This window comes from Nuphar pumila, chromosome 12 (genome assembly GCF_984573655.1).
Source record: "Nuphar pumila chromosome 12, dmNupPumi1.hap1.1, whole genome shotgun sequence".
NCBI classification, from domain to species: Eukaryota; Viridiplantae; Streptophyta; class Magnoliopsida; order Nymphaeales; family Nymphaeaceae; genus Nuphar; species Nuphar pumila.
The window spans coordinates 4961409-4985382 of NC_143260.1; the positions used below are offsets into that span (position 1 = coordinate 4961409).

At 38.6% G+C, this 23974-nt stretch overlaps 2 protein-coding genes across 4 annotated transcripts; both read left to right on the top strand.

Annotated features, from left to right (window-relative positions):
* The first annotated feature begins 8078 nt into the window (after nt 1–8078).
* On the top strand, nt 8079–15755 carry LOC149819746 (auxin response factor 3-like). 3 transcript variants are annotated; one of them, XM_089983377.1, is made up of 13 exons: nt 8101–8473; nt 8710–8766; nt 8909–9079; nt 9165–9249; nt 9514–9604; nt 9720–9884; nt 11302–11421; nt 11504–11579; nt 13698–13860; nt 13992–14048; nt 14361–14944; nt 15031–15230; nt 15324–15755. In XM_089983377.1, the coding sequence occupies exons 1-13, from the start codon at nt 8174–8176 to the stop codon at nt 15499–15501; spliced, it is 2247 nt and encodes a 748-aa protein (XP_089839503.1). In that variant the 5' UTR covers nt 8101–8173; the 3' UTR covers nt 15502–15755. The 3 variants fall into 3 exon arrangements, with proteins under 3 accessions (XP_089839501.1, XP_089839503.1, XP_089839502.1); XM_089983375.1 differs by having other exon boundaries at nt 8079–8473; nt 13992–14944; nt 15040–15230; XM_089983376.1 differs by having other exon boundaries at nt 13992–14944.
* A 3291-nt stretch (nt 15756–19046) lies between these two features.
* Nucleotides 19047–22758, top strand: LOC149819747 (uncharacterized). The gene is made up of 2 exons (XM_089983477.1): nt 19047–19214; nt 22228–22758. The coding sequence occupies exons 1-2, from the start codon at nt 19047–19049 to the stop codon at nt 22756–22758; spliced, it is 699 nt and encodes a 232-aa protein (XP_089839603.1).
* The last annotated feature ends 1216 nt before the right edge of the window (nt 22759–23974 follow it).

Sequence of the window (23974 nt, forward strand, 5' to 3'; positions counted from 1 at the left end):
TCTTCCTAGGCCTACCCCAACCTCTTTTAACTAATATATTTTCCCATTTCTCCAACCTTCTAACTGGAGCATCATTAGGCCTTCGCCGAATATGTCCAAACCACCGTAAACGATTCTCTCGCATCTTATTTTCAATGGGTGCAACACCTACCTTCTTACGTATCTCCTTGTTCCGAATCTTATCTTTTATTGTATTTTCACACATCCATCTAAGCATCCGCATCTCAGTTACACTCATTTTTTGAATATGATGTCTCTTGGCAGCCCAACATTCCGTACCATATAGTAAAGCGGGTCTAATAGTCGTCCTATAAAACTTTCCCTTCAACCGCAATGGCATTCTACGATCGCACAACACTCCAATTGCACTGCATGTGTGACTCAAGGTGCTTCCCATAAAATTGTAATTAATTTTGCACTCTTATTTGCATTGCATGTGTGACTCAAGGTGTGCATATTGTAATTAATTTTGCCTGCTCAAGCATTTTCAAGTAGATTAGCTCATTTGGATGGGTTTAGCATGCTTTATTTAGCACACATAATGTTTTAAAATATACAATTAGAATGTGAAAATCCCTGTTTCATTGTTATAGTTTGGTGGAATCAAAATTATTTACTTTACTTAACAATGCTTGAATAATGAGGTATTACTGCCTTGTGGTACACACAGGAAATGGGGGCGTCCAACTAAAGGAAAGTAGAAACCGTCTAAACTATTTTTAAAATTTATATTTAAAAGCAGTTTTTAGCAAATCTGACCACATAGAAGTGATGTTCATGATCAAGAACCCAATAACTGACTCTTATTACGAACCCTTTTATGCATAAATTGAATTTTTTATCTAAAAAACTTCAACATTTTCAAAACATTGATTTTTAGTACATTATCAAATCTTACGTACACATCAAAAAAATTTGCTACAAGAGTCAGTTCTTAGTTGAAGACCTCGGATCAAATCCCGCTGGTGTGCCCGTAGCTTTCAGAGGTGGGCCACGTAAGGCAGGGTGGTCGTGGGACCCCACTCCAGGTTTTTCTTCACTTCAGCAAGGGTTTCTCATCATAAAAAAAAGCCCAGTTATGAGGCTTTTGACCATGGAAATTGCATTTGAAGAGACATATTTACCAAAAAATACTTTTTTAAAATCCATTTTTTAAAGTAGTTTGGGCAGTTTGTAACTTATTTTAGTTGGGTGGCCCTCTCTCTCTCTCTCTCTCTCTATATATATATATATATATATAGAGAGAGAGAGAGAGAGAGAGAGAGAGAGAGTTGTGCAACCCTTAGGTGCACAACTACCAGTGGACTCACATTGGCCGTCCATCGCGCCTTTGATGAACGGCCAGTAAAAAAAACCATGAAAAAATGCTGCTAAAGATGATAAAATGCACACAAGTGTGCTTTAACATTTTTTTTTTTTAACTTTTTGTTCTGGTCGTCCATCGAAACCGCTATGAACGAGTAGAGTGAGTTCGCTGGTAGTTTAGGTTGCACAGCTACCACTTTTTCTATAGTTTCAATTCTACACCAATGAAATTACGAGGAGAGAACAACAAAAAGTTAAGGGATAACCAATGGATTTGCAGCAAGTTTCCTTATGAACCACTCGTGATGTTTGGTTCATGGAAAACACGTTTCCCCTTTATGCCACAGGATCCTTATCACGTACCTTTTCACAAATTGTTCGCCTTTTTTTTCCTTTCCTTTTCTATCCGCAGTCCATTGGAGCATCAGTGTCCTTCAGTTCAGTAAAATCCCCACAAAAAGCAAAGACAGAGCAAAAAAATAACTCAAGAACCAACCAACGTGACTTTTCTATGCAAAATCCATATGGTAGCAACAAAATATTTCTCTTTTTTTCTATGTTTGTCAAGGTGGGGTATCCCTTACTTAGCTAAATAGCATAAAAATTTAAAAAAAAAAGAAAAGACAGACAAGGCATCTCTATGTGCAATCCCCGTCTTTTCATGATGACAAGTCAATCATTATCCTCATATAAAAAAACACAAATAAGAAAATTCATGTGCTTCCTCCAACTCAAACAATGACCTCTCCTTTTGCCAACCCAATCACCTCCCTCTCTTTCTTTTTAGGGATACATTCGTCCTTCTTTAATAAAAAAAAATGTCACATATAAAAAAGCAAAAAACCTACAAGTGTGCAATCTTTTCCAAAAAAAAAAAAAAACAGAGCATGTGGAAGATACCACATTTTTATTTACTAAAACACCCTTGGTCAAAATGGGGGCATATCAGTCATTTCAGGGGAAGAGGACAAAAGACACAAGGACAGTGAGTTGATGTGTGTGATGTCTAGGTTTGGGCGATAAAAAGTAAGGAGAATTTAATGTAAAAGATGAAAAAATACGACCAAGGCAAGGACCGTACGAGTTAAGAGGATGCATACGTTTAAGGCTGAAATACTCTGTGGTCGAGGTGGAATCCGGTTCCACAGCTTTAAACATGCAGCTGAATTACCATACTCACCTTTCTCATGCCATGAAAGGACTACTGAGCTTTTTATTTTTTCTTTTTTTTTTTAAATATATGTATATATATATATATATTATTTTTTATTTTTAAAAGAGAAACCACCGTTACAGTTAGAATTTCTGGTAACAAATCTAAAGATGATGCTTTTTTTTATATATTTAACCAGAAAAATCATCCTGATCATAAACCTAGCCTCGCTGGCTTTACCTGTGATCGCTATCTTGACGAAAGCATATCAGTTCATGCTGAACATGAGCGTTTTTGTTCATGCCGACATCGTGGCCGTCTGTTTGCATTCTTGCTATATTGTGTCAAGTGCCAAAAGATTGAATCCATGCTTGTGCACCTTGCTCTAGGAAACTCAGTCACCAATTGTTGATTCAAAGTTGGACTGAGCATGGAACCTAGAAGAAATAAGTAGCTCAGCTTATGGAATCTGAGTTCCTGAGCAATGCTTGGTTATCAAGGCTTGAAGCTCTCTTTTCCCGTGGAATCAAGAGACTATCTAATGTCAGACAGATAAGTACAGTGGGAAATTATCATTTTATTAAGGCACTTGAAAGAGCAACTGAATTGTTTAGGAATTCCCTCTCCTATTCCATGTGCCATAAAATACATGCCATTAAGAGTTTTCTCTATCTAAGTTCATTCTTTTAAGTTTTTTTTTTTTAGGAATTGGGTCATTTATGGGCTCCCTTCCTAGATAGTAAACTTTGGACCAAGTGACCTATACCCTGCAAAAAATTAAGGTGACATGTCTTGGATGCCATTCATCACAACCAAAAACCATGGTTGGATAGTTTACCTCTCAGATGGATCCCACAAAAGTCTTCAATCATTCATCATGCAGATGCATGAACGGCAATTTTCTTTTTGAGAGGAAGTAGATGAACATCTCTACAACACAAAAAATGAATGGCTGAAAAGCAAGGAAAAATTGTCATGTTTGGGTTGCCATTCATCTCATGGATAAAGGGCATCTAAGGCACTTCTAATGATATTACCTTCGAAGGTGCCTCTGACCTGAAACGGTCTCGCAAAAGATACTCATCAGACAATCCGTCGGTATGATCCTAAGAGAAATCGATCCTCGGCAAGATGGGACTCACCGCCTTCCCAAGAACCACCATAACCACTTGGACAACTATAATCTGGCTTCTAAGCCCTCATGATCTAATTAGTTCCAAAGCACTATAATGATGAAGAAATTGAGTTTAAGCTCAAGCTCTGCTTGTCCAAAGTTAGGGAAAAAACTTGACTTGAGCCTTGGCCAGGTCAAAGATTGTTTCAAATCCTAAAACTTTGATCAAAAGTAGTGGACCACAACACCAAATTTCCTTCCAGTGGTTTTCTTGAAAAGTAGTACCATAATTCAAGCTGGTTATAGAAAAGAAAACGATTTTGCATACAATAAATAAACATTCTCAAAAATTCTTGCAAACCAAACTTTTTTCTTAACAAGCATTTGTAAACAAGAAAATGGAAAGACCAAGAGAATATCAATTGCTTGCAGGTAAGGTAAAATGAATGAGTGGTTTTACAGGCAGTAAAAACTTGGAAACTTTCTTGTTTCCAATATTCCAAAAGATTTGAGCGTCTACCATGATAAATACAATCAGATAAAAGAAAATGGAAAGGGTAATAAATTAAAGAAGAAAATGGTAATTGAAGGTGGTTATAGATGACCATAATTTTGACCTGACAATTCCATTAGTATTAATACATGCTGTAGTATTAAAAAAAGCAATATACACATGAATTTCAATGAGGACCAACCAAATCAGAATCATACCCACAGGAAATTCCAGAATTATCCTCATAAAGGTCACCCTCGTCAGCTATATGCATAAATAATATTTTTAAGTTATCTTCATATCTTATATCTTATGACATAATAAAAATAGTGCAGAAGCTTTTCCATGTTTTCAGCAGGGTATATTCCCAAAAGAGTAAATTAGGCATGCATCTTTATGAACAGTCCCTAATCGTTATATAAATTAACAGAGACCACCTTTTCGGTTTGCAGTCTTCACAGATCAGCCACCTTAATTAATAATCATAGCCAGCTCGTTTGGATCTAGATTCCCAGCGTTGGAAGGAATTTTACATTCCTACTTTCTAATTTTTCCTGTTTTAGAACATGATATAGGGGGAATTGGTGATAGCTCAACTCCCATGTCACAAGGATACTCCAATTTACTCTCGCGTGTCGTGTCACCTTATATAGTGCTCTAAATGAAAGTTTGTCCAAAAGTAGCATGTCTCAAGTCGTCTTAGCGCCATGTCTATGTGACATAGCCCGATTCCTTTTTTTCAAGTACTTGGTTGCTAGACAGAGTAACTGATATATTTCACCTTGGATTTTCCTTTCCCTAATTCTAATCTTTTGATGGGGTCTTGCAACATAGGGAGCAACATTTTCAATTCTTAACCCAACCATGGTCACAAATCTTGTTCTTCAAAAAAATATTAGTGAGGAAAAGTCTTATAATATTTTGCAAAATCTTGCTTTTCTTAGAAAATATCAAATGATTTAGTTCTAGAAATAAAGATTGTAGATTGCAAATGAACAATTGAATAGATTTTGATGCACCATCGAGATTAAGTATTATACCTCCAATGATCGTGGTACCAAGTACTTCATGACGAGCTCTAATATATATGATCAGATTCATCATAAGTGAGCATCTCTTGTAAAATACCAGCAATACCAGCCCAAACTTCCATTTCCCTACTTGTCCACCATACTTATCCGTGCCCAAAATATTGGTGCATATATATATATAATCTGAAAAAATAATTTATCATGTTATTATCATGAATAAAATATTGTGTTGTGTGCGTGTTTTGTATAATATCAGCCTTTATATATATAAATTTTTGAAAAACAACAATATTTGCTAGGCCTGGGAAATGAAAGGAGGTGTTGGCAGCTCAGATTATAATTAAAGAGCTTGTTCAAACACGTGAAATAGGCTCGACAAGCTTGAGCATGAACAGAAAATGTTCAACTTGGCTTGACTCATATTGCCTTATGAATTAGTAATAAATATAATTTACTTATATGTTATATCACTAGTGAAGATAGTCGAATTGTTTGGCTTACAAGCAATAATTTTAGAGTTTAAATCCTATTGATTACAAGTTGAAATAATATATATATAGAGAGAGAGAAAGAGAGAGAGAGAGAGAAATTGGTGTCTGCTGACACGTTAGGTGCGAAATGATAGATGCTAAATGGGATTTTTCTGCTCTTTCAGTATTTTTTTTTCGAGTTCTGACCTCATAAATGTGTCGGGCATGGTCGATTTATGAGGAATCCACACCTGCATCATGTATTTTTGATGAAAAAATGATATTTGGAGCTTAAATTTTTTACAAATATTTTGGACCCTTGATATTTTGAACCTTATAAAAACCTACCCATGTATCGGAATGGAATCCTTCAAGAGCTGATCCCTATGAAATCAAGTACATAGATCACATCTGTAGGGTCAGAATTTAAAAGGCTGAAAACCCTATTTCTCACGTTTATTTCTCACCTAACGAGTGAACAGCTACCAGTCACTCATATAGAGAAATATATGTATATATTGTAAATGAGCTAGCTCACTCTTGGATCATTCATTTACAAGGATATCGTATGAATGCTTCCGAAATCCAGAAATAATTGGATTTTCCTTTTCAAATCCAACCAGTGACTCTAAAATCTAAACATGGGACAGGGACTCACAATCCTCTCTTCTCATAAAACGGTGAAATTGGTGAAGTGGGCAGCTTGCTACTGCCCGAACCCCTAGTTACCCCCAAAAGAAGGGCACTTTAGTGAATGCCTTCAAGGCAAGAAAACAATAACCACTACATGCCTCACTTTTCATGTGTTTGCTATACAGGTCTATTGTTTTCTAATTCACATAGCACCCCTTAAATTTGTTCCCATCTGCCAAATAAGTTCTCAACTCCACCTCCATGATCCATCTGGTTAACCCTGGTTATCTAAGGTAAATGAATTATATTACCGTTTGACCATGTCTCCCTTCTAGCTAAACAAATATACCATGGCTACCTCTTTGTTGTACATTCCTCCCATTAGCTCAATCAAGGAGGATGAGAAATAGATAGAAAATAACTCTGAATTTTCATTTCTTTTCTTTTCTTTTTTGAAAGGCACGCTGGGGTTAGGCAGACCCCTACCAGTTATACAATGATACCATTGGGGTTCGAACTTGCAACCCCTCCCATTTCCCCCTTTTCTCTCAAGTACTCGACTACTCTTTTTTGTCAAATTCTTTACTTTCGGTTTTTAGCTCATTTCTCTTACTCTTTATCTTTTGCTTTGTATCTTTAAATTGGATTTCTTCCTTTCCTTAATAACTAGATCTTTTGTTTTTCATTCATATTGTCACAAAAGATCACTCCGTATTGGAGAACAATGCGCATTAAAAAAAAAAGATAAAATAGATTAATAATAGTCATTCATTAGGTATATTTTTTTTGGATAATCTAAAGCAAAACCTCCGTCATCAACCACACATTGGTTGGCCTCCGGTTGGCAAAATCCTTGAGCTCATCCTGCCAGCCGAGGAGTACACCCAGTTTAGGCCTTGCATCAAGGGATGCAACCCCATGGGTTTCGAACAACTTTGGTGACATTCACAAGTCGCCTAGCGAAGCCCTTGTGGTATATGGTAATGATATAAAGAAAAAAAAAACTATAAAAAATGATATAAAATAATAATAATAAGTAATTACATACAGGAGAGTGTACGGGTAAAAACATGAAACAATAGGTGTACAGTACCTGCAAATTGTTTGCAGAAAGTAATAAACCGGCTGCCGACCTCCATTAACCACAAGGGTCAGAGGGGGGGGGGAGGGAGAAAAAAACCCGAAAAGGGCGAGGGAGGCATTGAATGATAACCCGTTTTGTCCGGGTTCCCCATCTAAAAACAGGCCAAAGCAGTAAGTCGTAAGTCGTTGTCGGTTACTGGTAGGTTATAACTGGACACACACACTCTCTCTCTCCAAAACACCACTGAAATAAACAAAAACCATATTACCAAACAAAATGATGCAAACTGAGTGAATGAATGAAAATGAAGATAAAATAAGAGAATTTGGTTACCTGATTACCTCACCCCCTCCATCATTAATGCCCATGTCATTATTGGTATTACCAACTCTCCATTCATTAATGCCCATGTCATTATTGGTATTACCAACTATAGGATGAGATAGTTTGGAGGAGTATCTAGTGTGCACAGATAGTAGGGTCATAGGCTTAGGAGGTAATAAGCAGGACAACAACAGAAACAGCAGTAGTAGTAATGCAGTAGGTGCAGGCTGCAGGTGCAGCTGAGCTTACTTTGAGATGTGATTTGATTTATAAGAGCAGGACCAGGCCTTCCCGTCTCCCGTCTTTTCTCTCTGCAAACGAGAAAGGCAATTCATAGAAAAGATTGAAAAATAAAGTAGAGGGGCTGCAAAAAATTTGTACACAAAGGGTTGGCTATCTCTTTTGACCCATGTCTTTTTGGTAAAAATGATATAATTGTGACCATCAATTGTGACCATAAATTGAATTGATGGATAGGGGAGGAAAAGTGAATGCAAGGGGAGAAGGCTCGAAACCTACAATGCCCATCTGATGAGAAGGGCGGGAATCGGTGGTGGTGGTGCTTCATGGAGATCGATCTGAACAGGGTGGAGGAGGGTTGTGCAGAGAATGGTGGTGGTGATCTGTTGAGCTTGGCTCGTTCTCCCCCACCTTATTCTTCGTCGTTATCTTCGTCTTCCTCTTCTTCTGTGTGCTTGGAGCTATGGCATGCTTGTGCTGGCCCTCTCATCTTTCTGCCCAAGAAGGGCAGCCTCCTGGTGTACTTCCCACAAGGCCATTTGGAGCAGCAAGCTCAGGAGTTCCACACTCGAACTTGCAACCTTCCTCCTCAAATCTTCTGCAGAGTTATGGATGTTAACCTCCATGTAAGGGGATACCCACCTCCGTTAATTCCGTTATTTTGTTTATAGATTGATTCTTTGGCTGCTTTTTCAAACGTTGGTTTCTCTGTGTTTTTGGTTTTCTTGTCTGAGAAACTGATTCATTCATTGGTATTATTTTAACGTTGGTTTCTTGTTTCTTTTGCCTGGTTTCTGTGCTAAGAATTGATCTCTTGGTTGGCATTCAGATGATTGTGTTTTTTGGTTTGTGTGGTTTCTAGGCTGAGAAATTGAACGATGAAGTGTATGCCCAAGTCTCTCTTTTGGCTGAAGATGAGGTGCGTTTTCTTTAGGAAGTATGGAAATTGAGAAGTTTTTCTTTTGGTTGTTGAGTAAGTTTTCTTTTGTTAAAAAGGAGGATCAAGTTTAGGATTTCTCTTTTTGAATTTGAAGTGGGTTATCTTATCCAATTGTGCGCAGTCGGTTGTGAGGAGCTTGAATGGAGTAGAAGAGGAGAATGAAGAGATTGAGGGGCTGAGAAGGAGGACGATTCCTCACATGTTCTGTAAGACGTTGACTGCATCTGACACGAGCACGCATGGTGGGTTCTCGGTCCCCCGGCGAGCTGCAGAAGACTGCTTTCCTCCCTTGGTAATGAAAGGCTTTGCCCTTTGTGTTTGAGGTGTATGGTTGTTCTTTATATTCATTCTTGTTTTCTTTTGCATGTCTCCTGAAGGACTATAGTCAGCAGCGGCCCTCACAAGAACTCATTGCAAAAGACTTGCATGGTATCATGTGGAGGTTCCGTCATATCTACAGAGGTACGTCTGGCGGAACTTGGAAATTTGTATATGCTTTTTTATTTTGTGTAATTGAGTTCCTTATTGTGTGGTTTTGGAGATGTTGGTCGGTTCAGTGATTTGCATGTTTGGTTTCTTCTCTTAAAATTTTCTCAAAATTCTCTTTCTGGCATTACCAAACAGCACTACTCTGAAATTCTTGTGGATTGTGCCCGAGGTTCAGAGATTTAGGATAATTTTCTTTAGATCATGCCTTTAGAAGTTGGTGTAATGTGGCTCTCGCAGGTCAGCCTCGGCGGCATTTGCTTACAACAGGGTGGAGTTCCTTTGTCAATAAGAAGAAACTGAAGTCTGGTGATGCTGTGTTGTTTCTTAGGTATCGTTTTCATGCCTGTGATTGTTGCTTCCAAGTTTAACCATTTGATATTAGAAAATTCTCTGCCCACATCTATGTGTTCATAGTAGAGCTTTTCCTCACGTTGTCTCTACAGGGGTGAAGATGGGGAGTTAAGACTAGGAATTCGAAGGGCAGCCAGACCACGATATTGTCTGCCCTACTCTGCCATGTTGAGTCCACTTTCAAATGTGAACATGCTTTCCATGGTTTCTGATGCATTGTCCACCAAGAGCATATTTCACATTTACTACAATCCAAGGTATGCCTGTACTCTACATAGTTATTTGCTCTTTTAGGTGGGTTGATGTCATGGATCAGGGTCTTCATGTGTTGGCATCCTTTCCTTTTGATCGCCCAGCTGGGGGCTAGGCCTCGTGCAGTTGCATCTTTATATTGTCATGAGAAGGAACTGAAAATATGTAGTTGCGTGACTCCTATTATAAAGTACTTTGCTCGTGATGGTGATGATTGGTTTAAAATTTCATTGATATCATGCTATAGTTGTAAAAAATTGAAATGTGGTTTGATTTCTGAAGGAACTAAAAATAAATGCCAAAAATGCATCTTTCACCAAATGTGTTTGGAGCACGCTTACAGAAAGATGGCTGTTGGTTGACATTGTCAAAACCATAGTTACTGGAAGTTTCTTGCTACATGGGGAATCTCCCTTCAGAAGTGGGAAACTCCCCCCTTCCCTGAAAGAAGGGGAAACTTTAGGAAACCCGCTTCCAAAATATGGGAAACTCGCTTCCTCATTTTCCAAATTGATTCCCTTTCGCTTCCTTAACATTTCTCTATCACTTCTTGTCACTTCCCACTTGTTTTCTCCTCACTTCTTATGTTTTTCATATTAAAAAATAATATTTTTTTCGTAATATGCTTGCATGTTGATTATACATGGTTTTATACATGTTACGTGCCATTTTTTATTTGCAGAAATGTGGTTCCTTTTCAGTTTTTATTCATTTGTATAATCGCTTCCTGTTTCATATCACTTTTTACCACTCACTTCCCCGCTTTTGCTTCACACATCACTTTCCTGGTAACTATGGTCAAAACCAAACCTTCTAATATGTTTTCCCTCTTTTTTCATAGTAGTAAAACAAGGTTTTTATACATTCTTTGAAGGTTGTAAATTGTATTCCAGGATGCAGAATGAACATGACTTCATTGTTGCCCTGTTTCAATTGTCTTGGAGAACCTTCTTCATATTGTGCTGATAGCCTCCAACTTATTGGAATTAGGGAATCCATGATTAGAATCTTCAGTCTTGGTTGCGGACTTGTTAATTTTCAAGGAAAGTGAAACATTAGGTAGCCATGTGACTTATAAAGGTGGACGCTCTTCTGTTAAATGATGGGATATGTATATCCTAGCTCTCATTAGCATGCTTCAGGCACACTAACAATTTGAACATACAGAAGATAGTCTTTATGCCACTACTGATGGGTAGTAAACTCTACAGATCAGATGATTTTGATTATCTAAGTTTTGAAGGGAGGTCTGTGATAGATTGTCTTGATTTGTATTTCTTTCATCCTTTTTAATGCTCTTAACAATCAATACTTACTATATCCTGTAATAGCAGTCTGAAATTATTTATAAGTATTTATGGGAGTTCGGGCCATATAATTTTTGTGTATTTTGATATTCTTGTGTGGCCTTTCAAAATGTAGGGCCAGCCCAGCAGAATTCATGATACCCTACTGGAAGTATTTAAAAAGCTGTAGTCATCCTATCTCCATTGGAATGAGGCTCAAAATGAAGGTTGAAACTGAGGATGCAGTTGAGAGGAGGTTTGTCATCTGCTTCTACTTGCTGAAGTCAGTAGATATCATCACCATCTAAGTATACTGATCACAATCTAGATAATTGCAGATATGCGGGACAGATATCTAGTATTGGTGATATCGATCCAATTAGATGGCCTAGCTCAAAATGGAGATGCTTGGTGGTACATCCTCATGACTTTGATTATCATATTTTGTGTATCAGCTTCTGAAATTCTTTCTTGATATGCTTGATATGGTTAACTTCTTTGAATATTCATTTATTTCCGTTGTATGCTGACAGTGGTGAATTTTTGGCCTTTACTGTAAAGGATATGATTTGGTATCATTTATTTTAATAGTTAATCTGTTTGTGAAACATCTTATTTTGGGGGTTAAGTCATAGAAGGTTGTTGCATGAGAACCTATGTGGAGCAGTAGAAGAAAACAAAGAACCTATACTTTCATTGATCTCATTTCCCTGATTTGATGGCCTAAAATTGGATCCATGTAGTACAGGTCTAATAGTTTTCCTTGAGCACTTGAGGATATTTCAAATAATATATAGGAGTTTCAGAAGGAGTTCAAATGTAGTCATGGAGAGAAGCTATATTTTTCCTTGACACTTCAAATTTGATAGTGCTTATTGTGGACGCTTTCATACTTTTGGACCTTTTTTTTTTCTTTTTCCATGCATAACTGTGAACATTGAGAAATGAAGAGTTTCTGTGCATCTCACAACAAGAGCGACTTAAGGTGGAAAGTATTAGAATGCATTCGTGGTGGTATTCTGTTACAATTTTGGGAGTTCAGCTTTCAAGTAGATGCTAAGAAATGAGGATTTTCATGGCTATCATCATACAGTCCTAATGAAATGTTGAAGTTCTCTGCAAAAGCATTGGTGGGAATGTCCACTGGTTCCTCCCTGCTTCCATTTTGAACTCCTTTTGAATTTCCTATCAAAATTTTGGTCTGCAGGTTTTATGTCCTTTACAAACTCACATACATGCGCACAAACACATGCATGTACTCATGCAAAGCCACACACTTGCATGTACTCATGCAAAGGCACACACATGCACGCCTGCACTCAAACACACACATGCTCGTATACATGCACACACACAGATACACAAAGTATCACCCCTTATAATGCCAGTTTTAGTCTTGATAGTTGAGGTTCTCTGCAAAAGCATTGGTGGGAATGTCCACTGGTTCCTCCCTGCTTCCATTTTGAACTTCTTTTGAATTTCCTGTCAAAATTTTGGTCTGCAGGTTGCATGTCCTTTACAAACTCACATACATGCACACAAACACATGCATGTACTCATGCAAAGGCACACACACACACATGCTCGTATACATGCACACACACAGATAGACAAAGTATCACCCCTTGTAATGCCTGTTTTAGTCTTGATAGAACCTGCATGTCTTATTTGACTAAAATATATTCTCAATCAGGGAAAAAGACAAAGGGGTATCATCATATTATTGTGATAGAACTTATGTTTGTATGCTTAAAAGAAACAAGTTTTTTTATGAAGATCCACTGGACATTGGACATGGTATTAACTATTATTCTTTGTGATATTCAAATGACCCTCCGTTATGGTTCCTTTTTTGGTTCAGGCTGATGCATTGGTGAATTTGAGCATTTGGAAAGACATATCTATTATCTACTGCTATTTTATTCTCTATTTGACAATAATAGTTATTTAATAATCCTGTATTTCTACATACTGGATTGTCATAGACATTCTTTTCTTCAATATTTTTGTTTTACCAGCAAACAGAATCACTATATCTTAATAAATGGAAAGAGCACATAACGTGTAAGTAGAAGATTTTGAGTCAAATTGTTCCATGGTTTCTGTCCAGAGTTACCAGAAGCGTCATATGGAGTGGGGAAGCGCGCTTCCCCGAAGCGTGTTTTGGAAGTGCAAAACATCGCGCTTCCGAAATGCGCTGGAAAGCGCAAAAAAAATTGGGAAGCTCGCTTCCCCCTTTTTTTGTATTTTTATTTATTTTTTATCTTTTTTTGCTTCCCCCTTTCTTCCTAGGTCACTTCCGAGATGATTCTTGGTTCGCTTCTGAGTCATCCCACGCTTCCTGCTTCCGCTTCCCGCTCCCGCTTTCTCGATTGGCAACTCTGTTTCTGTCAACTCTAGAAAATTATCGAGTGGGTGCTATCACATATGTTATCCATCTGATTCTAGTTTAAGTTTAATCAGTGTAATTGCATTATGCACATGATTCTAGATGTTGATTCAAAGCATTTGTCGTTGATCACATTCTTACAGGTCAGATGGGATGACGATGCAGGAACTGGTCTTCATGACAGAGTTTCACCATGGGAGATCGAGCCATCCAGTTCTGTCCCAGGTTTCAGCTTGCCATTAACAGCTGTATCAAAGAGACCCAAGATAAGTCTCCCATCCATCAGAATGGATTTCCCTCTTCTTGGTATGTTTCTAATTCTTTGCAGCACTATAGTTCTGGAGATGTGTTGTATTTTAATAATGAGATCTGTTTGTTGCCATGCCTTTTGTACTCTGTTCTACAAACAAGCTCATCTTTTTCTTATTTTCCTGTAGATGGAAGTCGATTGTCAAACTTCAATGAATCTTCAAGATTCCAAAAGGTCTTGCAAGGTCAAGAAATTTCAGTATTTGGTGCTCCATATGGTAACATTCATTATATGAATGATCAGGCTTCTGGTATCCAGAGGCATAATCCCCTGGCTAATACTTCCGTATTAGCTGGAATGGTGGGATCCATGAAGACTCCATCAGGAGCTTCAGGTGGTCCTGAAAAGTGTGTAGGCTTTGGAGAGTCAAATAGATTCCTAAAGGTCTTGCAAGGTCAAGAAAATTTTCAGTCAAAATCACCTGATCAGGTTGATGTGCTACCATTAGAACAATTTGGGTTTGGAGTTATAGGAGGGGTTCAAATACCAAATGCAGGAAGAAGATGGCCCTCACAGACACAGGGTTATACTGCTCAGTTGCAGCCGAAGACCTCAACAAAGGTTTCTTCTCCATCATCTGTTTTCATGTTCCAACAGGCGGGTAATCAGGGCGTGTATCCTCATGTAACTTGTGGTGTTGACAACATACAAAAAAGTGGAGAGCGAGGAGGCCATGGTGGTTGGGTTGATTGTTCAGAAATACCAAATAAGCAACATATTTCTCATGTGTATGGATTCGGTTGTATTCAACCGGGACTTGAAAGCTTGTGTTCTTTAGATTCATCAAGATTGCATAGCCAGCCTGAGGATGAACATGGTTCTGTTCTTGCTTATGAAACAGATCATAATGAATGCCAGAGTGTAGAAATTTACAGTAAAAACAGTTGTAGGCTCTTTGGCTTTTCCTTAAAAACTGATGAATCTGCATCAAATTTGGAAGACCCAGTACTTAGAGCCTCACATGCAAGTAAGACCTCTCTTCAACCTCTTCCTGCTACAACTGGTTTGAAAAAAAGTGAAAAGCAATTAATTCTGAACATTCAGCGGTCCTTGAAGTCATCTGGGCGCAGTTGTACTAAAGTAAGAACTTTTTGTACCTTTGATATAACAGCCATGTTTACTTCTTGTTTATACTCCCTCTCCTAGCTGACTGCTGTCGTCACAAGTTGTTGCAGGTCCACAAGCAAGGAAGCTTGGTGGGGAGGGCCATTGATCTTTCAAAACTTAATGGGTATGATGATCTGATCTGTGAATTAGAGAGGCTCTTTGATATGGAAGGACTGTTGCGTGACCCCGAGAAGGGGTGGCAAGTTGTGTATACTGATGAAGAGAATGACATGATGCTTGTGGGTGATGACCCATGGCAGTAAGTGTCTTTGCCTGACCCTTGCTCTTTCATGTGATTATCGTTTTATGTTTCAATTTATATCTTCCTTCTCTCAAATACTTTTTTTTTCAGGGAATTTTGTGATATTGTGTCCAAAATTCATATATTTACACATGAAGAAGTGTTAATGTTTGCTTCCCGAATGAAAAGCTATGAGGCCCATAGTTGCTCAGATGCCCCTGCAACCGTTGACATATCCAAGTCATCTTCAGATCACATGGATTCATCATTGACGGTAACAAGGTCTTAGTGCCGATTCTCTGGATTGCTCTCCATATCATCCTTATAAGAGTATTGTAGCATGTATTTTATCAAGGAGTTTGCTCTTATACGCTAGCCTGCATGTCTGCAAAGAATGAGGTATGCTGGCCAAACAAAATATGTATGCTGTGTCTTAACTATACCTGCTCAAAGACTGCTAGTAATACGTGTTTCCATAACTAAAAGACATTGTTGCTGATACCTCAGTCTGCCTGTTAATGATGATGTGTGTTCCCAGCCAAATGGTGGGCTTGGTTTCTTGATCATTTCAGGTGGACTGCTTTATCAATTCCAGTCATCAATATTTCCAACATTTGTGTTTAGGCAAGACCCTCATCAATATTTTCCAACATTATGTTGGTTTATGTTGAATAAAAACAATAAATAGTTTCTCACACTACCAAATTTGTGTTGGTACTCTACTTCATGGATTCCAAGCAATAACTGAAACAATTGCCATAAACATGTCAGTGACACGGCTATAACTTGACCAGTCCTTGACCAGACGAATTTGGTGACAGTTCCATCAAGTGAGATGTGCAGTGCTGATGAAATATGACCACTAATATGGTTATATACAATGTAGCTGTAACCACAGTAGGTACGGTCATATTGTATATAACCTACTGTAACCACAGTAGGTTGTATTGAATTCCCACCGCATATCTCACTTGGGATATGTGAGAGGGAGGCACATACACAGCTCCATCAAGTGAGATGTGCGATGCTGATGAAATATAACCACTAATTTGGGTGCATACCATATGACTGTAACTGCTCTCCTGGACGTGCCAATCCTTGGGAAGTCATATTGGCAGTTTGGGAACTCTAAAGAAAGTTGCTGGACATTTTGGAAAAGATACTGGTGCACGTGTCATCATGGCAAACACATTGGATGCTTGATCTTGAGATGCAATCAGGTATATTATCAATCCTTTCCAATGACAATCAAAACACAATCATTTCGTAACATCAACCTCCTACCACCATTCGTAATCAAATGACCAAAGCATGGAAAGTTGCGTGCAGGTGTGATGCCTATGTCCAGAGACAGTAGCAAATATATTTGATATTTTCAAAGATCAATATGATGCCAAAACAATGTCATATTTTCAGAATTTTACCAATGTCGAGAGTAGCATGCTTTTTATGACATTAACGCAACAAAAACGCATTTTGATAGAGATTGTTATATGTTTGTAGTTTTTACACGGGGAATAGGTGCCTAACAGAGTTAGGAGCTTACTGCAAGCAAGTTGGGGCGGGGGGCGGGGGGTGTTGTTTCAGGGTGTTTTTAACAAATCTGACTTTGGAGATGTGTTCAGTATGGTCGATTTACTAGAAAACAACACTTGGAAATTGTTGTTTTTTCGATGAAAAAAAAAATAACTGTTCAGTTTAAGTGTTTTGAAAATTGTAGATAGTCAATTTTCAAACCTTATGTAAACCTACCAATGTCAGAGGATCAAGAGTCCATTCTTATAAAATCAAATATTTAGAACATATTTGTACTGTTAGATTGACAAAACATGAAAAAACCCTTTAGAAGCTTAGTAGCCTAGCAGTAGGCACGGATTGGAATAGACAACTGCTCACTATATATATATATATATATATATATATATATGAGAGAGAGAGAGAGGAAAACATGTAATGTCAAACGGGTTAATCCGTTGGGCGTGCCCTAACGGTGGACAATTTGCTCGTCCACTGTTACAACAGTCTATATGTATGTATATCAGTATATGTATAGAGAGAGAAAGAGAGCTATCTACTTCATTTTGTGCCTATTGTGAGCGAATGACAGGTTTCCAGGTTGTTTTTCACAAATCTGAAACGTTGCAGATGCATTTGGCATTGGCATGGTCGATTTACCAAGAAACGATGCTTAGATTATGTTTTTTCGATAAAAAAATTGAGTTTTTAAGTCTTAGATATTTATAAAAAATTAATTTATACCGCTGATTTTTATACCTTACAAAAACCTACCCATGCATTGGAATTGGACAATGCAAGAGTCAATTCCTATAAAATTAAATCAAGCATGCAAAATGTATCTGTGCGGTCAGATTTGAGAAAAATATGGAAAGAACCTTTCAAAAGGCTGGTAGGCTGTGGAAATACATGTAGGAGTGGGCAGCTACCTCTACTATATATATATATATATATATATATATATATATATATATATATATATATATATATATATATATATATTTCCAATGGTTCAAAATATCATGAGATATATCATGAGAAAAATATGGAAAGAACCTTTCAAAAGGCTGGTAGGCTGTGGAAATACATATAGGTTTGTGAATCTGTAGAGGCAAACAATTGAAAAATCAGTGGCAGAAACGTTCAGGTTAGGCAAGAACAATACTACCAAAGTTCCAAGAAAAACAGCCGCACAACCAAAGTTGCGCATGAATCAATTAACACGGCCTCTTGTAGGGATGGCAGTGGACTGGGGCGGGGGACAAGGTCTCCACCCCCGCCCTGTTTCAAAATCCGAACCTCCATCCCTGCACGGGGATGGATTTTAACCTCCACCCCCGCCTCCATCCCCATTTCATGTCCTCCATCCCCGGTCGAAACGGGAGAGAGGCAGGGCGGGGCCTGTTTCCCCTTAGTCTATAGTCATCCCTTAAAGGATTGGGGACGGGGCAGGGTGGGGATTGGGATGGGGACGGGGTGGGGAAAAGCGTAAGTCCATCCCCACCTCCATCCCTGCACGGGGATAGATTTTAACCTTCATCCCCGCCTCCTTCCCCGTTTCATGCCCTCCATCCCCGTTTCATGCCCCCATTGTCCCCCGGTCCACTGCCGTCCCTAGCCTCTTGCATCACATCTTTTTCTTAACTTGTATGGCCGAACTCTGCCATGTCCTTGCGTTTGAAGTTTAGATGGAAAACAACAGACGAATAATTAATTGCAGTAGCAACAACATGAATGAAATAAGCCTCTATAGTATACAGACAGCATCACTAACAACCTCATGACATTAAAAAACGAAAGACGAGGACATCACATGCTTAATATTAAGACCCCACCAGTAGTTTTCAATCATGCATTCTCAGGCTGATCCAAACCTAAATATAAACCACTTCAAAATGAATAAAATAATTAATGAGGGGTAAGTTTCCTCATTATTTTTGGCGTGACATCTTCACCAATTATTGCTTTTAAAACTCTCTTTTCCCACTCTTTACGGCATATTACAACAATGGGCATCCTCACTCCTTGGGAGTATCTACTTTGATTCCTCTACAAATCCCATAGCAATCTCCATGTATTCAAGAGATTTATTAATTCCCCATCTTGTATAAAAGATGAAGATTAGAAAAAAGGAGAAAAACTAAAAGTCAGAAGCTCTCAACATATAACTACAGACTTGCTGCTCATTTTTATATTTTGAGGTCAGAGTTCTTCAAACATCATGAATTTGTCACGACCCATTTCTGTAATTAAACTATCGAGGCAATGGTATAGGAGAGCAAGCTATTCATAGGAGGGTGAAGGGTGGAAGAAAGAGGGATGGTGATGGAGGTTGCGTTCTTGGATGTGGTATTGGTTCCATTGGGATTGGCTTTGATGTTTGGGTACCATCTCTTCCTCCTCTACAGAATATTGAAGCACCCAGAAACTACGGTGATCGGCCATGAGAATCACAACAAGATGGCGTGGGTGGAGAGGATGATGCAGGTCTCTCTCTCTCTCTCTCTCTCTCTCTCTCTCTCTCTCATTTAATGAAGTATATGCATCCCTTCCAATTTGCTGCCTCTTCCGTTTTTGGTATATCTAAGTTATGAAATAAATGAAAAAATTTGACAAACCAATCTCTCTCTCTCTCTCTCTCATTTATTGAAATATATGCGTCTCTTCCACTTTGCTGAATCTTCCGTTTTGGCATATCTAAGTTTTATGAAATAAATGATAAATTTGACAAACCAATCTCTCTCTCTCTCTCTCATAGAGAAAGCAAAGTCTGTTTGATCGCTTAGTTAATTTGGCCCACAAGAACCAACGGGGATCTCCTCTTGTTTGGCAGGAGAGTTAGTACACGTCATCTTGTGTTGGGACGTTGCAAGTTCGAACCCCAAATTGTATGGTTGTATAACTGGTAAGGGTCTGCCTAACCCCAGCTTTCTCTGTCGAAACAGCACCATGGTCATCATGGCACCTCTTGGCCCATAACGGGAAGTCTGAACTATTACAGTGGTTTATCCGCAAAAAAAAAAAAAAGACAAGAATGGCTACAACCATATTATGCCCTTCCTCCCAAGGTAATTGTTACCTGTTAACACAATCTTGGATAGGATCCGGGTAAATCTATATCTGGTCCAGTAATGAGAGTCTCAGACTGGATCCCAAGTCAGACTTAATGGGGCCGGTGTTCTCTTTTCTCTTTTCTCTTTTCTTCAAATGAATGTGTAAAAACTTGCCTAGCCTTGGCGAAGTTTCAGCTTAAACACGGATCAGTGTTTGAAGTATTAACCAAAACCAGGTTCATGTTTCAGATTAAAAATGGACAAATAAAGTAGGCATATCAAATCCACTTGGCAGACCTTCATGTCTTTCATGTATAAATTAAGGCCATCATTATGCATCACATGAAGCTTCCTAGTAGGAGTGCTGAAGTTCATGAACTTGGTGACATTTTCCAAACGCAACCTTACATAACACAAGTTATGAGTTCACTTATTTTGGGTTGGTTCACATCTACCTGGGCCAAGTCGCAACCTCATTGATCAATTTTTCAAGCTTTGAAATTTTTAGAATATGATCAGTCATTGCCAACAGCTTTTTCACTCCGGAAAACATAAAAAAGGATCCCATTCTTTGACATAGGATACAATGAATCTTATGTGGATCCTAGCTACCCAGCTGATGCATCTGGACGATTAGGATCAGTCCACATCCAAGTGAAAATGTTGTACAATTCTAGCCTCTGGTTGGACGGCTAGGATTAAATGTAAGATGGAACTCATCTTATGTCAAATGATGGGATCAATACTCAAACATCATCTGCGCCAGTCATGTTGGTCAGTTGGTGTAGCCAACAATGTCAAGTGTGATTTTTTAGGGGTTTTTTTTTTTTCAAATATCCCGTCTTGTATGCTATACTGCAAAATAGTCCATACCTTACTATTCTTGCAAAAACATCTTTGTCTTCTCTGATGCTAATGTAGATTAGCCCTTCTATTGAAGGGCTGTAGACTAACCATTAGGGATGCAAACCGTTCGTACTCTTTTTTTTTTATGAAGGACAGGAAGACCACCCTCAGGATCAGAGACCTAATCGTATTGGTTCAGCCTGCCGAACTTACAGGACTCTTTTTTATGATGGACTTAAGCTTTTCCCCGCCCCGTCCCCCCGTCCCAAACCCCACCTAGCCCCCCCTCCCCTCTCCACAATCCTTTAAGGGATGACTATAGACTAAGGGGAAACGGGCCCCACCTTGCTCCCGTTTGGACCGGGGATGGAGGACATGAAGTGGGGGTGGAGGTTGAAATCCATCCCCGTGCAGGGATGGAGGCGGGGATGAAGGTTCGGATTTTGAAACGGGGCGGGGGTGGAGACCTTGTCCCCCACCCCCGCCCCGGTCCACTGCCATCCCTATCCAAGTCTCATCCCCAGCCTAATAGAGAATCGACTCTCTCAGTGACATTATGTTCAATACCTTCTCCAATAGCTCTTTCACACCTTTCAGGGTTTTCTTGCAAAATAGTACTCTCTATCTTATTCCCTTTTTTTATTATTCAAATTGGTCCTCTTATGAGAGCAGAACTATAATTTTGAATGCTCTTAACAGTGACCGTTAGGGGAGGTGGATGGCTGTTAAGCTCAGGGACCCTTTGGTAATTAAGGGTTTAGAAGAAGACAGGCGATTTTGCTAAAAATGCATAAGGCGAGGACTATTTTGCAGAAAACCCTTGTTTTAGTGAAACAACAAAATCCATAGTTTGGATCTCCCCTATGATGCAATGATGTTAAAAAGTCCTCAATTGTATGTCACCCTAGAGTCTCTAAACTTGTACAAAGTACAATTGTGTCATGGATATGAAACATTTACAAAATATTATAAGTCCTTTCAGTTTCAATTGCATGTCATCCTGGATAGAAAAATTATACAAAAATACAATTATATCCTTGATATTAAACTATGTCTATGTCATCCTAGATAGCACAAATTTGTACAAACTACAGTTAATACTTAATCCTGAATAGTATACTTGTAGCACAAAATATTTGTAAGCGATTTTAGTTTGTAGATGGAAAGTCCACACAATATACATATTGACAAGCTCAAGCTAGACAGAATGAATTTTCAATACGACTTAGAAAAAACAAGGCCTTGTTATTCACTAAGAAGCATAGTCAGAAATATTGGCCACTTTTTGAAATCTCACAATTTGATTGTATGTTTTTCAAAAACCAATATAATCCAAAAAATGAAAATTTTTAAATATCACCTAGTTTGACAATACCCTGTTTTTATGGTGATATAATAAGGTTATTAATGAAATATTTATATAATTATATATTTTTATATATTTTCATATATATTCTTGAAATTTATGATACTGTTTTTTTCTTAGGAAAACAAAAATTTTAAATTAATTGCCAGATTCTCCTTTGCGGGGAAGATCCCAATAATGGGATTTTGTGACCATGCTAAGAAGATACGTCTCCCTTTCATGTTCTTGGTTGGAGCAGGGCCCAGTTGCACCAAAGGGCGCGTTGGAGGTGATCTCACGTAACCTATCAACATCAACATACTTAGCATCCCTATCAATTGCACTTAGCTCCCTCTTGGGCACTTGGATAGTAAGCAGTTCCCACCCTCCAAATATATTCACAGGTAATGTGATCTATGGCGATACATCTCCATCTACAGCAAGTGTTAAGTATGTGACTCTTCTTGCCTGCTTCATCCTGGCATTCACCTTCTTCATCCAGTCTGCTAGGCAATTTGTCCATGCTAGCTACCTCATCAGCACCCCCGATTCCGAAATTCCGGTTTGTTACGTTCAGCGGGCAGTCATCCGGGGGAGCAATTTCTGGTCACTAGGCCTAAGAGCTCTTTATTTTGCCACTACGTTGTTGCTTTGGATCTTTGGTCCTCTCCCCATGTTTGTGTGCTCAGTTTCCATGGTGGCCATACTGCATGTACTGGACAGCAATTCAACTCCAATGCTACAATTTAAGCCACTTAAAAAGGGTAGTGACCTGAGGCAGCAATGAACCATCACCATAACTCCCCAACCCCACATTAATCTATAGTGGGGTCATAGCTATATGGTTGGTCCCTTCAATATCATTAGTAAATGTCAGAAAGTTTATCATTTTGCTAGTTAAAAGTTAAGGCACTGAAGCTAACTTTTGGACTTTTAAAATATCTTTATTGAATGTTGGTGATGAGGTACAGGATGTTCTCTAAAAAAAATAGAATAAAAAGGCATAATTAAGAGCTTCTGCTTCCATCTTTTCCATTTCCTTTCTTCTGTGTGCGTGTGTGTGTGTGTGCGCACAACTGCGCACTAGCACTTGATTGGGAGACGAGCAGGTGGGTCACCTCCAGTCTCCACTTTGAGTTGTTTAACTAGATCACCTACCAAGCCGTCTAGCTCATATTTAGCCAAACGTTGCAAACGGATAGTTTGCTTCTCTCTCCACACACACATTATATATACACACACACGTCAAGCTCATATTTAGCCAACCGTTGCAAACGGATAGTTTGCTTCACCTACCACTAGTGTGCACAGCTGATCACGAGCTCGTCCTATGTAACGTCGAACACTTTGAGTGTTTAACATTACGGGTTACTCATATAATCTCTCTCTCTCTCTCTCTCTCTCTCTCTCTCTCTCTCTATATATATATATATATATATATATATATATATATATATATAATGGATGGGAGCCGTATCATATGAATGCATTTGATAAGTTTTGTTTGCCGGTAGACACACACTACAAGAAATTATCTCTTTAAAGGTGCTAGTTCGTGCCAGTAAAGAGTTGCATTATATTGGCGCGACAAAGTTTTGCACCAGTACGCCAATAAAGGCTATACCAGCATGAGCTGTCAATATGGTGACTTGAGTAGGTTTCATTATTGAGAGCTTTTATATAATTGATAGAGGTATACGGTTATCTTGATTATCATTTTCCCTCAAACTCGGGTTGGAGTGAAACCACAACCTGAGTTTGCTACAAAACAAATCAAAGATATCCGAAGGAGAGCCTTGGTTAAAATGTCTGATACCTGTTGTGACGAATGTACAAACTTAGTGATAAGACTGTCACGAGCTACCTTTTCTCGAACAAAGTGAAAATCAATATCAACATACTTCATGCGAGAGTAAAATGTCAGTTTAATGGTAACGTGAAGAGCTGAAAGATTGTCACAAAATTAAATAGGCGGTTCAGACATATATATCCCAATATCCCGA

Excerpts from the sequence above, each read along its gene's own strand:
- LOC149819746 (XM_089983375.1), top strand. The coding sequence starts at position 8,099 with ATGCAAGGGGAGAAGGCTCGAAACCTACAATGCCCATCTGATGAGAAG. Across the intron at positions 8,474-8,709 it reads TTATGGATGTTAACCTCCAT|GCTGAGAAATTGAACGATGA; the intron begins GTAAGGGGATAC and ends TGTGGTTTCTAG. Across the intron at positions 15,231-15,323 it reads GTGGGTGATGACCCATGGCA|GGAATTTTGTGATATTGTGT; the intron begins GTAAGTGTCTTT and ends TTTTTTTTTCAG.
- LOC149819747 (XM_089983477.1), top strand. The coding sequence starts at position 19,047 with ATGGTGATGGAGGTTGCGTTCTTGGATGTGGTATTGGTTCCATTGGGA. Across the intron at positions 19,215-22,227 it reads GGGTGGAGAGGATGATGCAG|CAGGGCCCAGTTGCACCAAA; the intron begins GTCTCTCTCTCT and ends TCTTGGTTGGAG.